At 41.6% G+C, this 22,348-nt stretch overlaps 1 protein-coding gene across 5 annotated transcripts in view; it reads right to left on the reverse strand.

Annotated features, from left to right (window-relative positions):
* Positions 1-4,273: 4,273 nt before the first annotated feature.
* Positions 4,274-22,348, reverse strand: part of LOC146613619 (SPRY domain-containing SOCS box protein 4-like) — an 87,451-nt gene continuing 69,376 nt past the window's right edge. For all 5 annotated transcript variants that reach the window (XM_085378151.1, XM_085378152.1, XM_085378153.1 and 2 more), the window contains one exon: positions 4,274-5,129. In XM_085378151.1, coding sequence (XP_085234277.1) covers positions 5,002-5,129 — 128 coding nt within the window. In that variant the 3' untranslated portion in view covers positions 4,274-5,001. The remainder of the gene's footprint in view (positions 5,130-22,348) is intronic.

Genomic DNA, 22,348 nt, shown 5'->3' on the forward strand with positions numbered 1-22,348 from the left:
GTTCAATAACACTGTAATGGACCTCAGAGGTGCCAGAATGCAATTAATAGCTATTGACTTTGTTCAGCTCTTTTACTGCAAATATGTGTTGTTGTTTTTTATAGTCTGTAGATCTCTTGATTGGCTTTTTCACTGTAAATTAATTTAATGTTGTTGTTCCCCGGCAACCTGGCCAGAGTGGAATTGAATAACCGATGGATGGATGTATGGATGTTCCCCATATTTATCCAAAGACAAGGATATGCTAACACTCATGATCAAGATATGCAACTTTAACACTGAGGGATGAAACCAAGTGGACAAAAACTGTCACGCTCTGACACACATCAAACACACCCTCTGGAATGGGTTAGGATATTTAAACACAGGATTAACACAGTTTCATCCTGTTGGACTGTTCCAGCATTGGCTGGAAAAACTACGGACATATAGTATGTGTGTGTTTCTGTGCTTTGCCTACTAATTTTCCGACACACTTACAGACTTGCACGCACACAGTCCCTCGTATGTGTGTCACACACCATAGCAACACCATCAACCCTGTTATCAGGCAAAGGGTCCTGTTTCTCATCCCTGTTCTTTTCCTTCGCGTTTCAACCTGTCCTCTTGTTTCGTTTTTTACTTCACTAATGGACCGCTGCGTGTGTGCTGATCTGCTGGGGTAGATGAGAGGCTGCAGTGCAAATGCACGTAATTATTATTCTTCTGGTTAAGAAGTAACATTCTCCTTGCTTTAAGGCAAAGTGGGAGTTCCCTCTTCTCTTTGTCTCTCTGTGTTGATTTTTTTCAGGGCTGGTATGAGCACACTGAAAAACACTGTAGCGCCACAGCCAAAACAGCCCATGCAGTCCCAGATGGTCACAGTCATAACAGTTTTATGTGATGAGTGCTCTGGCTCGCTCAGCTACATTGGCAACACATAATGTTTGTTTCCCTCAGCACATTTGTTCAGCGAGTCCCTTTTTTTATCTAAAAACTGATGACAGGAAAGCAAAATATTGAAGGATGTCGCTGCTGTTTATTCAGATAGCTCTCCACTTTAAACATTTTCTCTCCTGGTCTTTATCGCCACTCCGAGGCCAAACTATCTAACTCGGGGAGGAAAAAAGGAAAGGCGCGTTGTGTTGCGGACCCTTTTCACACCTCTGCTTCCTGCCCAAGTCCCAGAATAGAAAATAACAGCAGCTTTGTTGCCAATTCTCTGCTTTAGCGAGCATGAGGGTCAAATGTTTTGAACAGACTGGAAACAGCAGGCACTGTATTCCTCTAAGGTCAGATATTTTATTTTAGTATAAGCTAAAAGGATTTTACTACCGAAGACATGATACTCATGCTTGCCTCTGCTGTGCTCTCCAGATTTTTGTCACACCATACATTTCACTAAGCTGCTTTACTTTTTGCTCGGACACTTGGCGAGAGCACAGACGTGGAACTGGAGATATTTATATGAGGTCATTTTCCAAGCTACACAAGTTTGAAATTGTTGTGTGAATTGATCTCAAATGACTTTTGTGTTATTTGAGAGATGCAAGATATTCTTTGGGGGCAGATTGAAGTGAAAAGTCTAAAAGTAGAAGGAAGGCTTGTTGTCTATAATCCATCATGGAGAAGTGCCTGTTGTTGTAATAACATTTCACATATTTTCTACTTCCATGAAGGAGGTGAGTCTCCCCAGGCCAGTCTAAGTAAGGTTGTGGGATTTACTTTAGTTATTAAAATTATTGATAACTGCAAGGATGCAGTGAATAACAATGTTAACCATCCACCAATTTAAATGTATATATTTTTAAATTAAAGCATTGTTGTCTCTGAATGTAAGATACACACAGAGATGTCTTTTTGAATTTACTGTCTCATATTAAAAACAAGATTACCAGATCTGCTGTGGAGTTTGAGCAAGATTTATGCTCATGTGACTCATTAGGCAGATAAAACTGCTGATGGTCTGCCTTCTGTTAGACATAAAGAGTCTGTGAGTGTGTGTTTAAGGATACACAATGTCCTGTTAAACTAAGTGTTGGATCCATCTATGGCAGGATGATGACGCAGGAGCATCATTACATGGTCTGTCTGCTATTGATCTCCAAAACAGTCCCCTGTGTGCTGAGATATGGTGAGCCTGGACCTAATGATGTTTCAGTGGGAGTCTGATTTCAGATTGTGCAGCGGAAATATGACGCCTAAAACCACAGTGAGCCTCGGTAATGTTTGTGTTTGCGCTCCGGACGTTTTAGGGCATCGGTATCTCTCTCTGGCTGAGCGTGAGCTGTATTTACAGCTGCAGGAGCTGATGAGTACAGCATTAGCCGTTTACATCCTCAAGTGGAAACTGCACACTTGACAAGAACTTACAGCTAAATACTTAACAGCCCAATTTTGCCTACCAAAGCCTTGCTTGGGAGATAAAATGCTCCCGGAGATGCAATTAAAGATGCTGAAACTGTCGACCCAACGGACTCGCACCTTATTTATTCCCCTTTTTTCTTGTAAGATGTGTTTAGGCTGACTTTAGCACTGTAAACGCTCCTGCAGTCTGCTGTTTTCGGGCCCAGTTTACGAGATGAAGTAAAGAAGAGAAACACAGAGATTTAGTTTGAAATTCACTTGGCTTTTATTCACATTTCATGTCTGTTGACATCTCAACTGCACTGTCTGTCCATACATTCGACTACGTACGTGAACAGGTCCTTTCCTCCCCCATCCTAACCTACAGAAACAGGAGGTAAGACCACCGCCATCACAAATAATAATAATATTAATAATAATAAAATAATATTAATAATAATAAAAGCAGCATCGAACAAACAATTTTTAATTTCTCTCCCTTCATCGTCAGCATCTTTGCATTTAATTTACCTGAATGTAACCATCAATGATCAGTTTAATGAAACAAACAGAACTAGCCTGTTATAAATAAACATCGTCTTCCTACCGTCATCAGTCAGACCCCCACACTCACAATAACAATAATAATATTAATAATAATATTAATGAAGGATATAAACCCAAGAGTAAAAAAAAAAAAAAATCAAACCAAAAAAAAAGTGACTTAAGTCATTAATTGGAAAGAAAACGTGATTGGTCTTCAGTGAGCACGTGTGTGGTTGTGCATTGGTCATCTGCATCCTATTATGAGCCAGCAGCACATCGCCCGCGCCGCTACAGCCTCGAGTCGCGGACCGAGTCGGCTTAGATCCGCCCCTGTCAGTTTGTCGTTCGTGGTCATTAAGACAGTTGTGCGGCGAGCGCGACGGATACCGTCCGCCCGCGGTGAGCTACAGCAGGGTGCTACAAACAGCGGCAGGTGGCGTCTTCGTGCCAACAGCGTGTCCGGCCCGCGACCTGCAGCTCGCAGATACATTCGTGCACTCTGCAGCTTCCTGTGATATACTTTGGTTGTGAGATGACATCGTAATACATAATCTAGTGTCTGGTGAGGAATGGTTCGCAGTGCCGTAAAAAACAAAACAAAGAATCAAAAAGAAAGTAAAAAAAATTCCAATACTTTACACAACAAGCATGATTGGCCCCTTTCAGACACGCAGAGCAGTTCCACTAAACTAAAAGTCTGATGACAGGCTGCTGATTATTGTTGGTGATCGTCAGCTACATCTGCTACAACTGAAAGCCTCATTGCTCCAGAAGTTTTGGGAGCTCCATATTCAAACAATCTGTAGTTTGTAGGGCAGTGAAGTACAGTTAATGAGCTCAATCTAACTTATTAAAGTTGTTTATACATTAAATACACTTAATTTCTCAGCTTTTGTTCAGCTATGATAGTACCAGATTCTGTATGTGAAATATGCAAAATCAAGGGACAAGATTTTGCTTAGTGGGAGCACTCCGGTTTCAGTTAGTAGTGCACATGTTGTTGGAGTTCTACTGATCAATCACATTAGAGCAAGCTTTGGTTGCAGAGACTTTGCACACAGCAAAGGATGAATCACTTTACTTTTTTATAGCTTTTTGAAAATTCTGCACCATAAACAAAAATCGGCAGAAATCTCAGCCTAAACATCCGTTTGGTTAAATCAGTCGACTAATTCAATGATTTCCACACATACAGGATCAGAAACATCCTGTATGTAAAACGGTTTCCATATAGCTCTACTGGAATCTCATAAAACAACAGTAGATTAAAATCTGTCATATGTTAAAACATCTTAAAACTGAGTGAGAACTAGTGACTCCCCCCCGGCCTTAAGCTAATTTTTACTATCAGTGCAAGAGAGCACTTTTTCTTCATAACGTGACGAACATTATGTGCGTGTATAGTTGTTACGAATATCTTTCTAAGTCTTCATTTAAAAGGGCCAGAAATGCTACATGTCTGAAAAGGGCTTATCTTTTAACTAATGTCTCTCTGAAGCCAGGACATATCTTTTGGCATACTAACTTTCAAACTGTGCATAGAGCCCATTAGCCACACTTTGATGTGCTCTGTATGCAGTGTGAGCTTTTGGTCGCGGCCCGATGTCAATCTGATAAAAACATTAGTGCTAAAATCCTTTTGGACATCTGGACTCTGCAGCCTGCGCCAGTGGAGATCACGAACACTCTCTATGGGATCCAACAGCAATGATAATGGTCGCTGACTGCACGTCAGAAAGGCCTCCGTGGATGGGTTTAGTGTGCTTTCTCTGTGCTGTTTTTATTCCCGTCACTAGGTGGCGGTGGTCGTCTTACCACAGTCTTTTCGACTGCTTAACCACGCTGTGCCATCTGAGGATGGGCTTTTATTCTGGATGAGTGAGACACTGATGGGACGCCATCATTAAGAATTTATTTCAAGTTCTGCGCGAATGAAAAAAAGCAGCTCAAAATCCAAAAGAAGCTGGTGCTGTCCTATTCTTTGTTTGACCCCCGTCAGTTCAGACACCATCTTTATATCCATCCTTTTAGAAATCTGCAAGAGCTGTGGTGCTCCCACTGTGGACATGCTTGCATCGATCATCCATCTTCGGACTTCCTTGTATTCCCAGCTGGCTCTACCGATGTCAGTCACTGGTACTGGAGGTAATTTTTTAAGGACTGGGGCAGAGGAAGGCGCTCGATCTCTTGAAGCCGGTCCCGACCTAACGCCACTCTGGCCGCACGCCGACACAGGTCCATCAGAGGAAGAGGCTCAGCTGAGGAGAGGGGAAAACGGAGAGGTTTTGTTTAAAGTTAGAGGAAAGTCAACATATTTGACACAAATAACTGAAAACACGACCTGCACTTAAAAAAATGCCCTTATGACCATCTGCTTGATGTCCACGTTAATATACCTCAGCCATTTTTTCATGCGTAACACCTCTTTATGTTTGTTAAACATGAATAGATTAGAAAAAGGAGAAATGGGTCATAGAGGGTGACGATGCACACCTTTAAATATTTACACTTTCCACACGCTGGCGCCATCAATGACACCTTAAACGCGCCCACTACTTTAAACCCACTGAAACAGAGACACATGCTTCTCGACTTGCTCTCCCGCTGATTAAGAGCACATTTGAAGCAGGCTGCTGGGTTATAAATACACTCATATCTTGCACAAAGTTCAAACTAGTCCACATCGGTGTGACACTGTTACATCTCGTCTACAGTCAAGGTTCCTGGTCAACCTTTTCTCTGACCTTCAGCTTTAGTTAAGGAGGTAACGGATACTGGAGGCGGCGGTCTAAGCAGTTCGACACAAACACAGCAGAGGACGAGAGGAGACTGAACTGTGCTGCTGTTGTCTGTTGTCTAAGACACATGAATTATATTTTACATGTGTAATGAACTTGATCACTTTTCCACCTAAAAATATTGGAACTACATAATGATGAGAAATTTCTTAAAAAAAATTAAAAAACAAACAGATTCTCTAGTTCTACGTTCTCTAAATTCTGTTTTTGCTTTATTTTATTACTTTTGTAAGCATAGAGTAAACACAATATCTCTAGGCTCTGTGATTTCATCTGATTTAAAGAAATCCACAGTACTGTACGAGTCTTTAGCCACCTCATAATTCTTTATATGTCGCAGGGAAAAACAGGAAACAAGTGCAGTGACTTATTGAAGCACGTGCAAACATACGTGGAAATACAGCACATGAGACAAGTTGTACAATTTGAATGAGTTTGAAAGTCAATATTTAGTACGGCCACCTTCATTCAGTCTGAGCCTTCTTTTAAGTAGTCCTCAGGAATATTTTTCCAGGCTTCTTGAAGGACATTTAAAGCTTTTCCTTGGATGTTGGCTGCCTTTTATTCTGTTTTCTCTCGAGATGATTAGACTGATTCAGTCTGGGCTCTAGAGGGAGGACAATCCATTCCATCAATTTTGGGAAAATCCCAACACCACTGGCTGAAATGCAACCATAAACCATGATAGAGCCTCCACCGTGTTTTACAGATGGCAGCGGACCCTTACTGCTGCACCTCTCTTCTGACCACCTCCATGCAAACTGATGACGATTTGATAACCAGATATTTCAAATTTGGATTCGGCCTTTTCTCCCTGTTTCCCTTCCTTAAGAATGGCTTCTTAACAGCCACCTATTATTTCATGTGTTATACATTTCTGGAGACAGGGTCCAGTCTTTTGCACAGTACTGTAGTTTCATGAACTCAGCCTATCAACAGATTTTTAAAAGCTTCTTTTCAATTACAGACAAAAATATTAACCAGGTAACTGATAAAATAACTTATGTGTGAATGTCAATAATGGCTAGTTATATTTAATGTAGTGGTTCATTATTGTTATAAAATAAGTCAAGAATTAAAAAAGAAACATGACATATTAAATGTATTTGCCTCTAGAGATTACCACACAGTGTTGAGCTTTTAGCAGCTTCCAGAATATTAACCAATGACCTCGTGTAGAATAAATTGTAAGCTGTGTGAGATGCAGGTAGGATGCAGTTGTTATTTCAGTGTGTCATCTCATTTTCAGGTGAGATACGCTGTAATTAGACTGTCAAGTTGTGGGTTCTGCCTTGCAGACAAACAATAATTACAGGCTGGTAACTTCTAAATGTTGATACTTAAGCCATTAACAACTGGTAAAAGATTCAAAAGGATTCAAATATACCACAATCATACCCAGGTTAGCTGGCAGTCAGGTAACAACAAAATATTAGTCAGAAATGTCACAACTAAAATTAGAAACTGGGTCACCTGCACCAGTTTACTGAAATGTCCCCATCAGTGAATATCTCCTCTTATTTAAAAGAATCGCTATGTCATGAGCTGGAACAGGAAATGAACCAACAGCTTTTATGGGAATTATTAGAGACAGATGTGACTTCACTTAACGAAGTCTGACACCTCGACATCACGAAAGCTCTGCAGCTGCAAGCAGCATCTCAGAAGCAGGACATGACTAAAATTAAATTGAAAAAAAAAAAAATTGAATGCAACTTGGAGGAAAGTTTGACGCTCGTGGTTTATGCAATCAAATATAAAATAAGCATTTTAAAAAAAACAAGGCTGGTTAGCTAAGTGCTAAATATGAACTTTCTAGACTGAATGTTAACAACTTAACCTCACACCCTCCTCCACACGGAGCTAACAGTATCATCAGTGTCAGTTAGTGCTGATGACCATATCTGACTGGCCTAATCATACAGTAGAGCAGAGTGGGGCATGAGTGGGAGGGGGAATTAACTTTGCAGTCAGACAGACATCCTAAAACTCCTCCACCTGAAGAAACATTAGTCACATAAAACACGGCTTATTGCATTGTGCTGTTAATGCATCCACCTTCCAAAGTAGTAATGCACCCCCACACAGTGACAGCTAATCATCAGTGCACCAACTGGAAGGAAAGGCAGGACCATGAGTCAGAAAAATTAGAAGGGCACTTTAAGACTTGCCTTAACTCGCACTTTTAAAGTGATCAGGATCCAACATTTATCGGGTTCTTACTTCGCCCCATGCTTCACCTCACCGCACGGCTTCGTTTATCTTGGCCTTACGTTTTCTTTTGTTATAATCCACAAAACTGGAAACATCTCCTCCACCAAAGAGAAAAAGGCTTAATTAATAACCGCAATAATTTCAAGGTGTAAAGTGCAATGCAAAAAAATTCTGGAGAGACATTAAAGCACTGCTACCCTGCGAGTCTCCCTCTCCCCCTGCTGTTCTTCCTGAAGACAAAACACACACACACTGACCTCCCTTGTAAACTCTGGATGCCCTCTACCATCACGTCCTCTGTAGCTGTGTGTGTGCGTGAATGAATATGTTCAAGGTTAAGCCAACAGGACAGCAGACAGTGACAGCAGTCTTCCACACCTTGCTGTGTAACTGTCACATTAATGCCCATCCACACTCGCTCTCAGCAACAGCGTGTTACTTATGCGCAGTCACAATGACGACGACGGCGCTGATTTCTACTTTCACCTCTGTTTGACTCTCGACCACTCTGCCATTATGAGAGCTGCTCGCCTTACAGTAACGGAAGACGCTGTAGATGAGCGCTGTTCTGCGGCGGCATCAGCATCTGATACGATGAGCTGCACACAACTGTTTTGAGTGACATGTACGATTTACACGCACTGATGTTTCATTGATTATTTCCCCCTTTCCTTAATTCATCATTTCAACGTTTTGTTTGTTTTTAACTACAGCTTTTAGCGGCTCAGATTACTGTTTGGGATTTTAACGTATTCACAGTTTGAAAGCTCACAAACAAACACAGAAGGTTCTCAGTAAGCTACCTAAATATAGAGCTATCAGGGATGCTAAGCTGGCTTTACTACCTCACTGGCTGATGACCAGAGAGACAGAAAGAGTTTACTGTGACTTGCTTTTTAATTAGTTATTCCCCCAGTCTCTGATGCAGGAATAGAATAATGAGACAAATCTTCTCAAAGTATTTACTCACTGGGATTGTGTACTGTATTTGCAATGAGCACTTAAGTAAAGGAAATGTCAACAAAACAGTGTTTTAAAGACAAAAACTAACAAAGAGTGAAGCTGCTGGGGAAAAGAAAGAAAAGGTTTCAAAAACCTTGTGAGACTTTATATAAATATGGCTTAAAATATTATCCAATGAAACTAATGAAATTTAATCTGATCAGGTATGTTTGAGGTTTTTTGCACTGAGTTAAACATCGGCGTGGGCTTTAAAATCCCTGCGATGCTCACACTGCCTAATGAGTTCAGAAGTGTGTATCTGACAAATCCTCTGTGACATGTGCTGTTTTGTTGCTAAGAAAACAGGCGGCTAGTGTATTTATGTGTTACGGCGAATTAGTGGATGGCTACAGATAAAGCATCTTGGATATGTGAGCGTTACATAACGCAGTCAAGTATATACGCAACCTCCTGTCTTGTCATCGTTACTGTCATCATCTTTATGGAGACTCCACTTTTTCCCGGATAAGATTAATCCCATAAACGTACGTGATATGAACGCCTTATATTCTTCTGCGTTCCTTCAACTGAAATCGAAGCTGGCTCGATCTGCATCCCAGCATTTGTTCTGCCAGCAAAAACCTATTTGGGTATTCGAGTCATCTTAAGGCGCAAAAGACTGGATCTGAAAATGTCAAAGAGACAGTTACTGTGGCTACAACATGTTTTGAGTGCCAGTCAGTTAACGGTGTGTGTCTGTGTGTGTGTGGGATCTGCGCCTTCACTTATCAAAGGCAGCAATTTTACACCACATCCAATTAATTTGTACATGCTTGTAGGCTTGTTTATTGCAGTTTCAGTTACGACGCAACAGCACTGTTGCTTGCTCACGGAGGGAGCCCCTGTCAGCTGTACCTTTCCTCTTTCCTGAAGACTTAAAATAATCAGACAAAGAAGTAAATATTCACTGGTTGTGCCATTAATTTTTTTCTGCTACAACAGAGACTTAATTAGCTGCTGTTAGTTAAATAACAAGGGGAAATCAAAGCACCTCGAGGAAGAGTCATTTTTACTTCAATAAACTGAAGGATCCAACACTGCACTGCTTCGGCCTTACATGTAGCCGTTACGCATGATGGATTATTAATTCCTTTGCAATGAAGCCTAAAGATTGGCAGTGAATCAGGTGAATGATAACCATGGTGCATTAAAATGCCTTACAGCTACAAAACATCCTAGAAAGTCTTTTTATTTTATTATTTTTCTCTGTTTGGTCTTTATCAATGACAGGACAGTTTCAGAGTAGGTAGGAAAGGTAAGAGAGCAAACAAATGGCCCAGGGTCCAATTGGGATTTTCCAACAGCCTTGCAGCACACAGGTGAATCGGGTGAGCTACACTGGTGCCTGAGGAGGCTTTTAGACAGAAACAACTTGAAAGCAGTAACAATTTATTTATTTTTTAAGCACTCCAGTAGGTAAATGTACTTGTATCATTAGCATTCATATCACACTGGTATTTGACACTCTTATATAATCTTTTACAGTGTATGAGGTATTTATAGGCCAATAAATCAAAGGTGTGGACTCAATAGGAGATATAACACAGGTGCCTGCTCATATTATTATGCTTGCTCTAGGTGGTTGTGCGGCTGCTATTTACTATAAGCTGAAAAAAAAAAAAAGCCACATAAATCATTAGACGCCCTCCAGATGTGTATAATAGCCTTGTATTGCATTACAGAAGTAATTAGTTTGGCTTAATAACTTCAGTGGGAAAGCTTAGTGTAGTAATGACAAGATTTCATTCTTAATGACACATTTTCCATCATGTTTTATCCTATAAGCTTCTCCTCGAGTGTTTGGAGAAGCTCATAAGGAGATTCAGTGCAGACAGTGAGTAGTAGGTAATTTCCCTCTGTGTCATTACACAAGAAGAATCACGCTTTGAACTGCTGCAGGAGTAAATATCATCGCTAAATATTGCCAATATATCACCTGAAGTCCAATTACATCGGAAAAGTGATTTCCTTCAGCGATCTGCTTTCTAAATTGAGTCTATAACACAGACTGTGTGCGCTGGGAATCAAACCCGCAACCTTTCAGCTGCTTTTACTTCCTCCACAATCTCATCTATTTTCTACAAAGATGTCAAACCTCGTTGAACATTCAGCGAGATGGTTTACTGATGAAAGTGACTAGACGATATCAGATTGATGCGACGTGTGACGCGACCCCAGCCAGTCTGGAACTTGTTCCCTGATTAGACATTTTATATGGATATGAATGGAGACCCTGGGTCTGATGCGATGGGAACAAGCAGTAATAGGGGCACACAGTGGGACATGGCGCCTGCGGCGCACAGCGACGGAGAGCAGAATTTATTGTCTGTAGAAAATGATAATAGGAGAGAGGGTGAAAATGGCAACAGCAGCATTACTTTTATGATGGATGTAAAAACTGACCTGAGGGGACGAGCAGATGCTGAATAAATTCTGACAGACAGATGAATGCTGAAACGCTCGGAAAAAAGGGTCTGAGGCAGGAGGAAATACTTTTCAGTATTGTGTCTCAGGAAAAAAACCAACCCACCACGGTGACCTGCAGCTGCTGTCTATTTTTTTTGTTTTTTTGGTGAAACCTTTTGAATATATTTCTGGTAACAAAGCTTTAACACTCCGTTTGGGCGTTTCTCACAGTTTTAGCTGTCTCACATTTGAGAGCCTGCTCTGAAGGAAATGGCATCATCGACTACCTACACAGCTTTGTAACGCCTACAAGTGCTGACAGAAAATGAAAAAACTTCCAACATTACATTTAACATCTGGGTGGAAAAGTTTGCTTATATTTCCCTCTGACTGGAATCCAGCAAGCAAGTTTAGCTAGTTAATACTGATACTGGATATGTTTTAAATGTTATTGTGCATGTAAAACCAACAAATATCTGCTTGGATGATATGGCAGATATGTCTGTATCATGCTAGCTTGTCTTAAAACTTTTGTTAGCCTGACACTGCAATAACAAGATGCTGTCATCACACAGACCCACATAAACCACTATGCTTTTCAGTAAGGAAACCAACAGGATGCAGCTTTTGTGTTACATTACTTCACCACGTACTGAGTCATCTCAGTCCCCTTTCTGTCCTCATGGGTTGTGGTAAAGCAGCACACAAGGGCCACAAAGGTCTTATCCATTTGAATTCCAGGTACTCATCTGAGAACCTTCATCAATTTCTCAAGTCTAACGGGGAGTTCCAGCCGAGGTGCGACCACACTTTGGCTCCTCTGACCGTAAAGTCCTCGACTCGATTCACACCTCGGCTCATGCGACCCTTAACGAATCATGAGGGGAAATATGGTTCTGCAGAGTTTTAGCTTTTTTTTTACTGTCACGGTGTTACGTACGTCAAGGTTTTCATCAACGACCGCTTTTTCTTGCTGACAAAAACAACAACTGAATAAAAAGTAATGCACGAACACAAACTATGATAATATGTACAGATACTTTTGTCGAGGAATAAAAATTAGATGGAAGTGTTTTGGAGAGATCATGTCAAAGCTATGCAGAAAAGTCTTGAGTTTTAAAGTCATCCAATCAGAAGTGCTCTCTATTTGCAGTAAGGTTGGATGTGCTTCATTTGATGTGCCACTGAAAAACGGGGTAGGAGGCTGGGCACAACTAGCTGCCTGCTTCTCATGAAAATGCGACGAAATGTCAACACTTGTTGGGAGGAACAGAAGGGTCGACATGTGGACACAATTTGCATTTGATAAACAGGAAAATAAATCTGTGTGTACACTGCAAATCTCTACACTTTATATTTTAGTCCACTGAATCAACTTTAGATACGGTCTACTATAATCTTCTGATATTTACCGTATTTTCACGACCATAAGGCGCACTTAAAAGTCTTAGATTTTCTTCAAAAAGTGCGGCGCGCCCTATAGCGCGGTGCGCCCTATGTGTTGTAAGGAGGACGTAGTAGAGAACACCATGAGAACGTTAAAGGGTGAAGTGTGGGCGTTGATCGTATATACCGGGACAATCGCACATACCTGTATAAAAGAACAGGTATGTGCGTTATGCAGGACATCGTTGTTTTAACAACCCTGAAAATGGCAAAGAGACACGCTTACGAAGCACAGTTTAAACTGAAGGCCATCAGCTACGCGGAGGAACATGGAAATCGAGCAGCGGCGAGAGAATTTAAGATTAACGAATCGATGGTTCGCAAATGGAGGAAGCTGGAAAACAAGCTCCGGCAGGTCAAGAAAACGCAGCTGAGTTTCCGCGGACATAAGGCGAGGTGGCCCGAGTTGGAGGAAAGACTTGAGCGGTGGATCATCGAGCAAAGCGCGAGCGGGAGAAGCGTTTCGACGGTCACCATTCGGCTAAAAGCAGTTTCACTAGCTGAAGAGATGAACATTGAACATTTCCAAGGAGGTCCGTCTTGGTGCTTTCGTTTTATGAAACGGTGCCATTTTTCCATCAGGACCGGGACTACGGTAGCGCAGCAACTTCCAGCGGATTATAAGGAAAAGCTGGCCATCTTCCGCTCCTACTGCAGCAAACACATCGGCGACAAAAACATCCAGCCCAGCCACATCACAAACATGGACGAGGTCCCGCTCACTTTTGACATCCCGGTGAGTCACACTGTGGAGAAGCAGGGGACCAGCACGGTAGCGATACGCACAACGGGGTATGAAAAGTCTTCTTTTACTGTTGTGCTTGGCTGCCATGCTAATGGACAGAAACTGCCGCCTATGGTGATTTTTAAGCGAAAGACTTTGCCTAAAGAGAAGTTTCCAGCAGAAATCATCATTAAGGCAAATGAAAAGGGCTGGATGGATGAGGAAATGATGAAAGAGTGGCTGAGGGAGGTGTATGTAAGGAGACCAGGTGGTTTTTTCCACGCATCACCATCGCTGTTGATCTGTGACTCTATGCGTGCCCATCTCACAGCCGATGTGAAAAAACTTGTGAAGCAAATGAACTGTGAGCTTGCTGTCATTCCGGGAGGCCTGACAAAGGAACTCCAACCGCTGGACATCGGTGTGAACCGCCCGTTCAAAGTAAGGCTGCGAGCGGCCTGGGAGCGATGGATGACCGGTGGAGACCACAGTTTCACTAAGAGTGGAAGGCAGCGCCGGGCGAGTTACGCCACAATTTGCCAATGGATTGTAGATGCTTGGGCTAACATGTCTGCTGGCACTGTTGTTCGAGCTTTCGCAAAAGCCGGCATCGTTTCCGAGGAGCCGCACGGCACGGAAAGTGACTCTGACGGTGAAGACAGTGAACCTGGCATGTTTGATGGAGATTTAGCGCAGCTGTTCAATTCAGACACAGAGGATGAGGACTTCGATGGGTTTGATTGATGATAAAAATGTGAGTACCAAACTTTGTTTTGCTCCTGCTTTATTTTTAAATACGCACACTTGTATGCTTGTGTGTTGTTGATGATGACGATTACCAGCAATAGAAATGTGAGTAAGGTACCGAATTCAGGTTTGCTCCCGCTTTATTTTTAAATACGCATACGGTACTTGTATGCGCCCTATGGTCCAGTGCGCCTTATGTGTGTGTTAAATACAGTAAGGGCACACATAACTGAGACTGCGCCTTTTAGCACAGTGCGCCTTATGGTCGTGAATAGGGATGGGTATCGTTTAGGTTTTATCCGATACCGGTGCCAAATCGGTACTTTTGAAACGGTGCCGGTGCTCAAACGGTGCTCAAACCGGTGCTTAAAGAATAGAGAACACAAAATTGGTCCAAAAACCTCTCATGCTCAGCTGGTTTTTTGTAAAAAGATAACAATGTTAGCCTTTTCTGCAGCTATGGGGCATATATGGTATGATTCTTGGCTGGAAGCAGTGCTTAAACAATGGAAAAAACACAAACTTTGTCCAAAAACCTCTCATGTTTAACTGTTTTCCACTTTTTCTTTGGTCATTTTAGCCCTTTTGGCCAGGGTGAAGGGAGTATCTGCCATCAAACAAGAAGACAGCCGCATGTAGCTATGATGATGTTTGCTAGTTCACCTTACATGCATTAATGTAATAACGTGGTTAGCCTACTCAACGTAAATTACACACGAACAACATTTAGCTACTCACGCAGAGAAGAACGGCTGCTGCTGCCATCATCATCCGTCATCATTTATGCTACACTGGCAGGGCTAGGGGCCAGGACTCTCCTCTTCGTGTTTTTGGGGGATGTTGCATAACAGGCAACCCACCCGCAGTAGATGCGCTCGGTGTGAGGTCTCGCAGCAAGCTATCAAATACGGCGCATTTCTGGGCTTTTAAAAAAAACGCTATGCGTCGCCAGGTGTTTCATCGGATTTGAGGTGTTACCTCCTTTGACAGTATCACAGTATCAGCTTAAAGCACTTGTTGCAGGCTGCTGAGTTTGCTCTAAAAGAACGTACGTACCTGGGCCTGCCTACTATTCTCGGAAACGTAAAATGATTGGCTAGAAGTGTATCACAGCTCAGGAAAAAAAAGCACCGAAATAAAGCACCGAAATGTGCGCTGCTTTTCGGTCTGGTTACTACCGTTTATGTCAGAACCGGTGCCATCATGGCACCGGACACCGGTACCCATCCCTAGTCGTGAAAATACGGTAGTCGATTTAAACTAAAAGAATTTCGCTCTCTAAATTATGACTAAAACTAAATGACATTTTAGACTGTGACTCACACTGAATCAGTTTTCTGTCAAAATTAACACCGCTGTTACAAACAACTGGTCTGTGGGCTTCCTGCTTGTGTTGTTGTTGGTCCTTTTTCCAGATGCAGAGAAGAGTAAAGTGATAACATACAAAGAGCTGTGGTGGACCCAAGTGTTAAAAACAGTGAAAATGATCCACTGCAGTCACGATCTGTGCTTCTCATGATATATTTTTAAAAATATTACTTCGCACTTTTCCTGTTCATGGTGAACTCTTGGTGTTGTTCCCTTTCCATCACTTTTCAAGCAATGAGTGTTCAACCTGAACTGAACTGAACAAGACTCTTGGATGAGAGGTGAAACACCTTCATGAACTAAGACGTCCATTTGCCTTCAGTTTAAACACTTATTACTACCATGGCTCAAAGACGACACAGTCGCTCAGCTGAGTGCTGTTTCCAATAGTTTGGACGGCAGTGCGGTGACATCACTTCATGTGATTTGAATGTTGATAAAGAGGAATTATAGAGTGCTGAAACAGCTTGGACTCAGAAGCAGCTACAGTAGTAGCTCTGGCTCCTCAGCAGGTTTAACACCAGTGCGTACGTTTAAACTGAAGTGATTTAAGAAACCACTGAAGGTATGAGCGCTGGCTGCGTTTATACTTGCGCGATGCAGTAACTGCACTGCTCTGCTCTCTGAGTGAAACTGAGAAGAAGCTTCTTTTACTGAAACGCAGGAAACACAGAAGACTTCTTGAGTTCATGCATGTACTGTCAGAGCTGTGAACACGGGCTTTTGCATTAGCAAGATAAGCAATCTTTACACTTTAAACCCTATTACTTTTTATTGCACAGAGGTTTAACTAGGTGCTAATCAACACAACATATATATATACTTAGATTTCTGGGAGGTTTCATCTCAGGAGTGTTAAGGAGCACTAATGTAGGGTTGTGGTCACTGAAGAAACCAAATTTCCTCCTTTTGGTGACCACATTTATACTTGCATGCTATTTTCCCAGCATTATTTTGCAGTTAACTAAGTTGTGTAAAACCACAAACTGCATAAACCAAAGTGGGTGGAGAAGACAGATGCACACATTACACAGAGAGGAAACGTCTAACTAAAACATGATCGTTTCCTTTGTCTCTCCCTCAAGTCTTCCTCCCTCCATTTGCCACGGCTTCATCTCATCTGTAACAATACACCTCTCCGCTCTTTTCTCCAGCGACGCTCTTCTATCCGCAAAGGAGAAGCCCCTCTGCTTGCTTTCTTCTCTGCTTCCACTTTCACACTCTACAGTTTATCCTCTTCCCTCTTCATACTCTCTAAGGTCACCGTGTTTGATCTTTCCTGGCATATAAGAATTTATTGCTGTTGGCTGAGAGCAGCATTATCTCAAAATGTCAACAAGAGACAGAAAAAAAAAAAAACAGGTCTGCATTGTGCCTGATGACAGTGCAGTTTTTAATCATTATCCAGTTTGTTTAGGAAGTGTTTGCTAAGCCCAAGAGGTTGAAGAATTTAGAGGAGCATGTAATCCTTTAATCCTTTAATTAAAGCCAATACAATATGAAAATGAATAAACTTGCAGTTGCAAGGTTTTCACATGGTGGCAGAGCTAGAATGTGGGCTGATGCAAAATCCCAAAGCTCGCTCCTAAGCTTGTGTACATATACACAGAGTAACAACAGTTCTATAATGTGAGCCCTTGGTATATGTCACACCTGCTGGGTTTTTTTCCCCTCTCCTAATCTAAAACCAAACTATCACATAGCCGCAGACTGTTTTCCTGTTAACATGAAATACAAAAACAAAACCACACATTTACTCAAAGGAAACGCACAAACTGTCTTGCAAAAATGTTGACAGGTAGAAAAACGGATGCAAAGAGCACACATTACTGAGGGAAACACAAATGCAGGAAATCAAAGTGGCAAACAGACACACATCCCCCAAATCACAAAAGATCAGAAACACTCAAACGGTGTGAAGAAAACAAATACAGAATGCACACGCACGTCCACATGCACAGCCTTTGAGCTTGCTCAAGGGCAAATAAGTCCACTCAAGCACATGGCAGGGGTGGGTACTGATCTTAAGTACATTTTAATACAGAAGATAATTACCATAACTTTTGACTTTCTGATTTAAATAGCCTCCTTGCTAATTTACGCTTCTATTTTCCCCTTGTAGAAAAGGCTGTGTAAGGCTGCTTACATTCACAGTGCATATAACATGCAGATGAGATTCTTTGAGGTTCTGGCAGAAAAACATATTTACATCCCTGAAAACTAAAAACTTCAAAAGCCTGTCAACATATTGATCTTTGGCCCATGAGTGTTCATGTGATCGCTACGTGACCACGCTTCACGGCCTGATTACGTATGCACCAGGTCAAGCCCATCTGTATACTCAACCTTCACTCGAGCTCATGGGCAAGGTTGTAAAAGTATTTGCAGAATCTTTCCATAGATACCAAACAACTCTAAACCATCTCTGCGGTGTTTTTGCAGCAGTACTTCTCGTACTGCGTACGTTTTACAGTTAATGTAAATGCATGACAAACTCAAATTACATCGTGGACCACATAAAGCCCATATTGATCAACTGTGGGCTGGACCAGTTCAACTACAGAAGTCTTAATATAACAAAAGAAGTGCAATTTCAACAGTATGTGTTAGTTTTTCTTCAGTGATTAAAAAAAATAAATCCTGCAGTAGTAAATAAAAGATATGTGCTAGTGTGGTTCTTTGTGCTTAAAATGTGAGAAGAAAATGTGAAGAATTACCAAAACCGTCCTGGCAGCTCATTTCCCACACTTTGCTGTAATTATAAAACAGGATTGTGGCCCAAAAGAAAAAAACTTCTATAGCCTATGGTCATTAAATAGTCATTTTGTCATTTAATTTTTATTTTTTACTTAATTACTTTGATGTATGGCCATGGGAGAGGTCTTTATCAGCCAAGAAAAAAAAGCACCCATAAAAATAGATTTTTAAGTCCAGAGTTTTCCAGAGTCGTCCAGTGGGCCGGACTGGAGTCTTTCCCGTGCTGTTTCTTGTCCTCAAGCCTAAACTTAAGGCTTGATATGCTTAAACTACTTTTTACATATTTTAAATCTTTCTAATAGTGGGCCAAGTTTCTGGCTACATCAAACCAGAAAGTCAGCAGATTATCACGACACAGAAGCTTTAAGTGTGAGGCTGTTTCGAGACAGAAAGAAAAAATTGATTCTCGAGGCGCTGAATCTTTATCCCATTTAAAATCCGGTCTATCAGATACTTCCCTTGTTTTAATAGCCCTGCTGCGCAGCTTCCTGCCCGGTCTGAGTCTCAGTGCATTGCTTTTACTATATGCTCCCCCCAAGAGTGTGACTTTCACATTGTATGTAGAACAAATCAGTGCAGAATATTAAATATAAAGCCTGCTTAGATCTTCTGGGAGGCGAGCAGTGCAGTAAAAACAGCTTATAAATATTTAAATTGACAAATCTGAGCCTAGCCAGTAATGAGAAAGTGGGTTTAAATTATTCGTTATGACACAACAAAGAGAATTTGTATAAAATAACCAGATTCAAACATCACAACAAAAACAAAAACAGCAAAGACGAGGATTAGCGGGAGGTGTTTCTTTATTCTCCGACTCCTCTGCAAACACTAGAAGCTGAACTTTGCCAAACATCCTTCACAGACATGGAGAGAAGTTACTAATGTACCTCCGGTGGCATCCTGTATCTGCTTCCCCAGTTCATTGTGTGACACCAACAGTTTTTACCACTATCACACTTTAGGACACACTGAAGACGCCACTGTGCAGAACTAATGCTGTAATGTTGCAACAATCCATGGAGGATTTGTTAGAAAACGCTTTCATACTAAAAAATGGGGGGTGGGGGGGGATGCAGCCACGGGGTGGGAGCACTAATGGCTACAAACAAAGTTGTTCTAAGCCCGTCCCACACAGACAAATCCTTTGTTTTTCAAGTCCTCCTAGAGCAAACTCCTCCTTGAAATGTTTGGGTAACTTTAAATCGTCAGTGGTATGACTCACGTCTTACCGGCCACATTAGTGTCACGCAGAAAGATGGGCACTGTGGGCAGAGCTGGCCGGTACAGCGGAGCTGGTGGTAACACAAGCCACAGTGGTGCTTCTTTTTTAAGCCCTGCTCTCTTTTTACCATTACTGTAAATCCACTGTTTACCGTCTCCTCTGGGAAGGCAGGCAGAGAGATAAGAGAGAGGGAAGAACAGAAGATGTAAGAGAGCGGTAGACAGGAATAAAGGGAGCAAGGGAAGGGGTGAAGAAGAGGTAAAAAGAGCAAAGTAGATGAAGCAGAGAAAGATGTGAAGAGGTCGTGAGATAAGAGGGAAGGGTGGACTCGACAGAGTGAGAGTGATAAATAGGTAGAGACAGAGCACAGTGGGCCTGTCTGACCCTCAGATCCCCTTGAACTGCAGGAAGGCGGCTTTAGTCATACAAATCTCAATTTTAGAGGAAATCGTTGGCATAATTTACTAAGAACATCTTAAATTAAGAGACCCAGACCTTGTGTGTAAAGAGACTGAAGACTCGGGATTTTTCAAACTGTGCATTTAACCTGTGTAAGATATGTCAAGGACATTATTACTTCAAGCCAGAATAACCAGTCTACACAGCATTTTGGCATCTTTTAGCTACTTTTTTGCTTGAATTTAACTCTTACTGCTTCAATTTAGTCTTACTGTTCCCATTAACCTCGTTAGCATTTAGCTAATTAGCCATGGTTTTCATAAAATGCCGTTAAAGTCGTACTTACAATAGCCCAGTGGCCAAAAACATGTGTTAATGGTGTGAAATGGTGCAGTTCACAACAACTTATTGAGTAACATGATGACACTGGATCACTTACACACATATCTAATCTGAGTGTGCTACAGTTGTAACCTGCACAGGGTGTCCTATAACAGCTTGTATAGGCTCCAGCTTAAAAGAGTAGATGGATAGAGGAACAGCCAGAGAGAACAGATGACAAGGAGTATCTGTGGCATATTATTAACTAATTAATAAGGTTATTAATGTAAAAGTGGATATAAAAAAATCTCTTTTTAGATGAGAAAATACCAAAGATGCAACAAAAATAACAAATTCACAGAAAGACTGAATAACTGTATAAATGATTGGCTGATGCTACTGGGAATGTTTCTATGGTTCAGACACCAACATCTGCTATTTCAGTGTATTCCTCCTACTGCTCACTGTGGCTGTGATAATAGAAAGCTGGCGTTCCCTGTAACACAAACCAATCAATGGATTATAGGAGAGTCCATGATCTCTTTCTTATGGATAAATGCTTTTAAAACAACTGAATAATTAAACAAACCTAGACAGAGAGTGCCTGGCTTTAGCACATTAACAGATGTAATGTGCTGTGTAAACACTATTTCAGAATTTCAAAGATGGGCAGCCTCATTAGAGAGAGTAACCTAATTATATACACAATTAGGAAGGTCACTGTGTGTTTGTGTGTGTGCCAGAAGAAAAGAAGGACGACAGAGGGAGAAAAACAAAGCAGTAGAAGAAGAAGCAGATCAAAGTTCAAAACAAATTAAAAAAAAGAAAAGAAGAAGAAGCGAGGAAAGTTTGGGGACAGCATATGTGTGGAAAAGGCTGCTGTTCCTGTAGCCTCAAGGCAACTCAAGGATCATCACACACACACACACAAACACAGGCATTGACACTTCCTGTAAACAAACATGAGTTCTTACACGTGCACACATTCAGCAGGCACTCCTTTGCCACCGACCTAATAGAAACAGACTGAGCTAAAAACCCAGCTGATCCTTCACTGGCTTAACCTCTCAGGTCAGAGCATGGATTCCCCCAGCACGCGCACACACACACACACACGCACGCACGCACGCACGCACACACACACACACACACACACACACACACACACACACACACACACACACACACACACACACACACACACACACACACACACACACACACACACACACACACAAGCATCAGGTGCAAAACAAAAAAGGGGATCAGGTGCAAAAACAGAGAGGTAAGAGAGACAGAAGTGATGGAGACTGAACCGTGGAATCTAACCTGGGATTGTAATCCACCTCTGTGGTTCTAATTTAGAAATCAGCTAATTTACAAGAAAAGTTAAAATATCTTCACTTGATTATCTTTAATGTTGCGCCTCTATTTGCACCTAGAACACAAAATGCTGCTAAACGCAGCAAGTCCATGTTCATGTTCATCCAGCACAATGGCCTAAACTGTGAGCAAGACAATTTTAAAGGAGAAATGCAGCACATCTCAGGTTTCAGAGCCTTATAATATACTATTACTGATCATTCTGACATCATGTTAAGTTTAGCTGTGCTGACTTTAGCTTTAGATAATGGAAAACTGTAACAATCAATAGTGCTGCTGCTCACGCACAAAAACAACACAGGCTGACGCAAAATTGCAGGCATGTGTTCACAGTCCGAGTACACCGTTATCTGTGAGGTGCACGTGCTCAGATTAAGGTTAGAGACGCACGGCACGTGAGCCCGGACATTACGCAGCAGAGACAGAGAGGTTTATGATCAAAACAAGCTGTAAAATCATAAAACCTGTAAGACAAAAAAAACAAAAAAACGGAAGTAAAGCGGGGCGAGTAAGTCGATGAGCAATCTGTCAAGGAAATGAACTTTTTTAATTCAGGTGATGAGGATGTTTACCACTTCATATATTAATAATTTACTAAGACAAAAACAAAAATAGCAGTAATACGAAGGACTCATTTTGGCCTTTAGAGTAAAAATGCATCGACTTAAGTATTAAAACGTTTTAGAAAGT

This window comes from Diplotaxodon limnothrissa, linkage group LG18, assembly GCF_057381915.1.
Source record: "Diplotaxodon limnothrissa isolate DT_005_m linkage group LG18, D_limnothrissa_male_GT1.1, whole genome shotgun sequence".
NCBI classification, from domain to species: Eukaryota; Metazoa; Chordata; class Actinopteri; order Cichliformes; family Cichlidae; genus Diplotaxodon; species Diplotaxodon limnothrissa.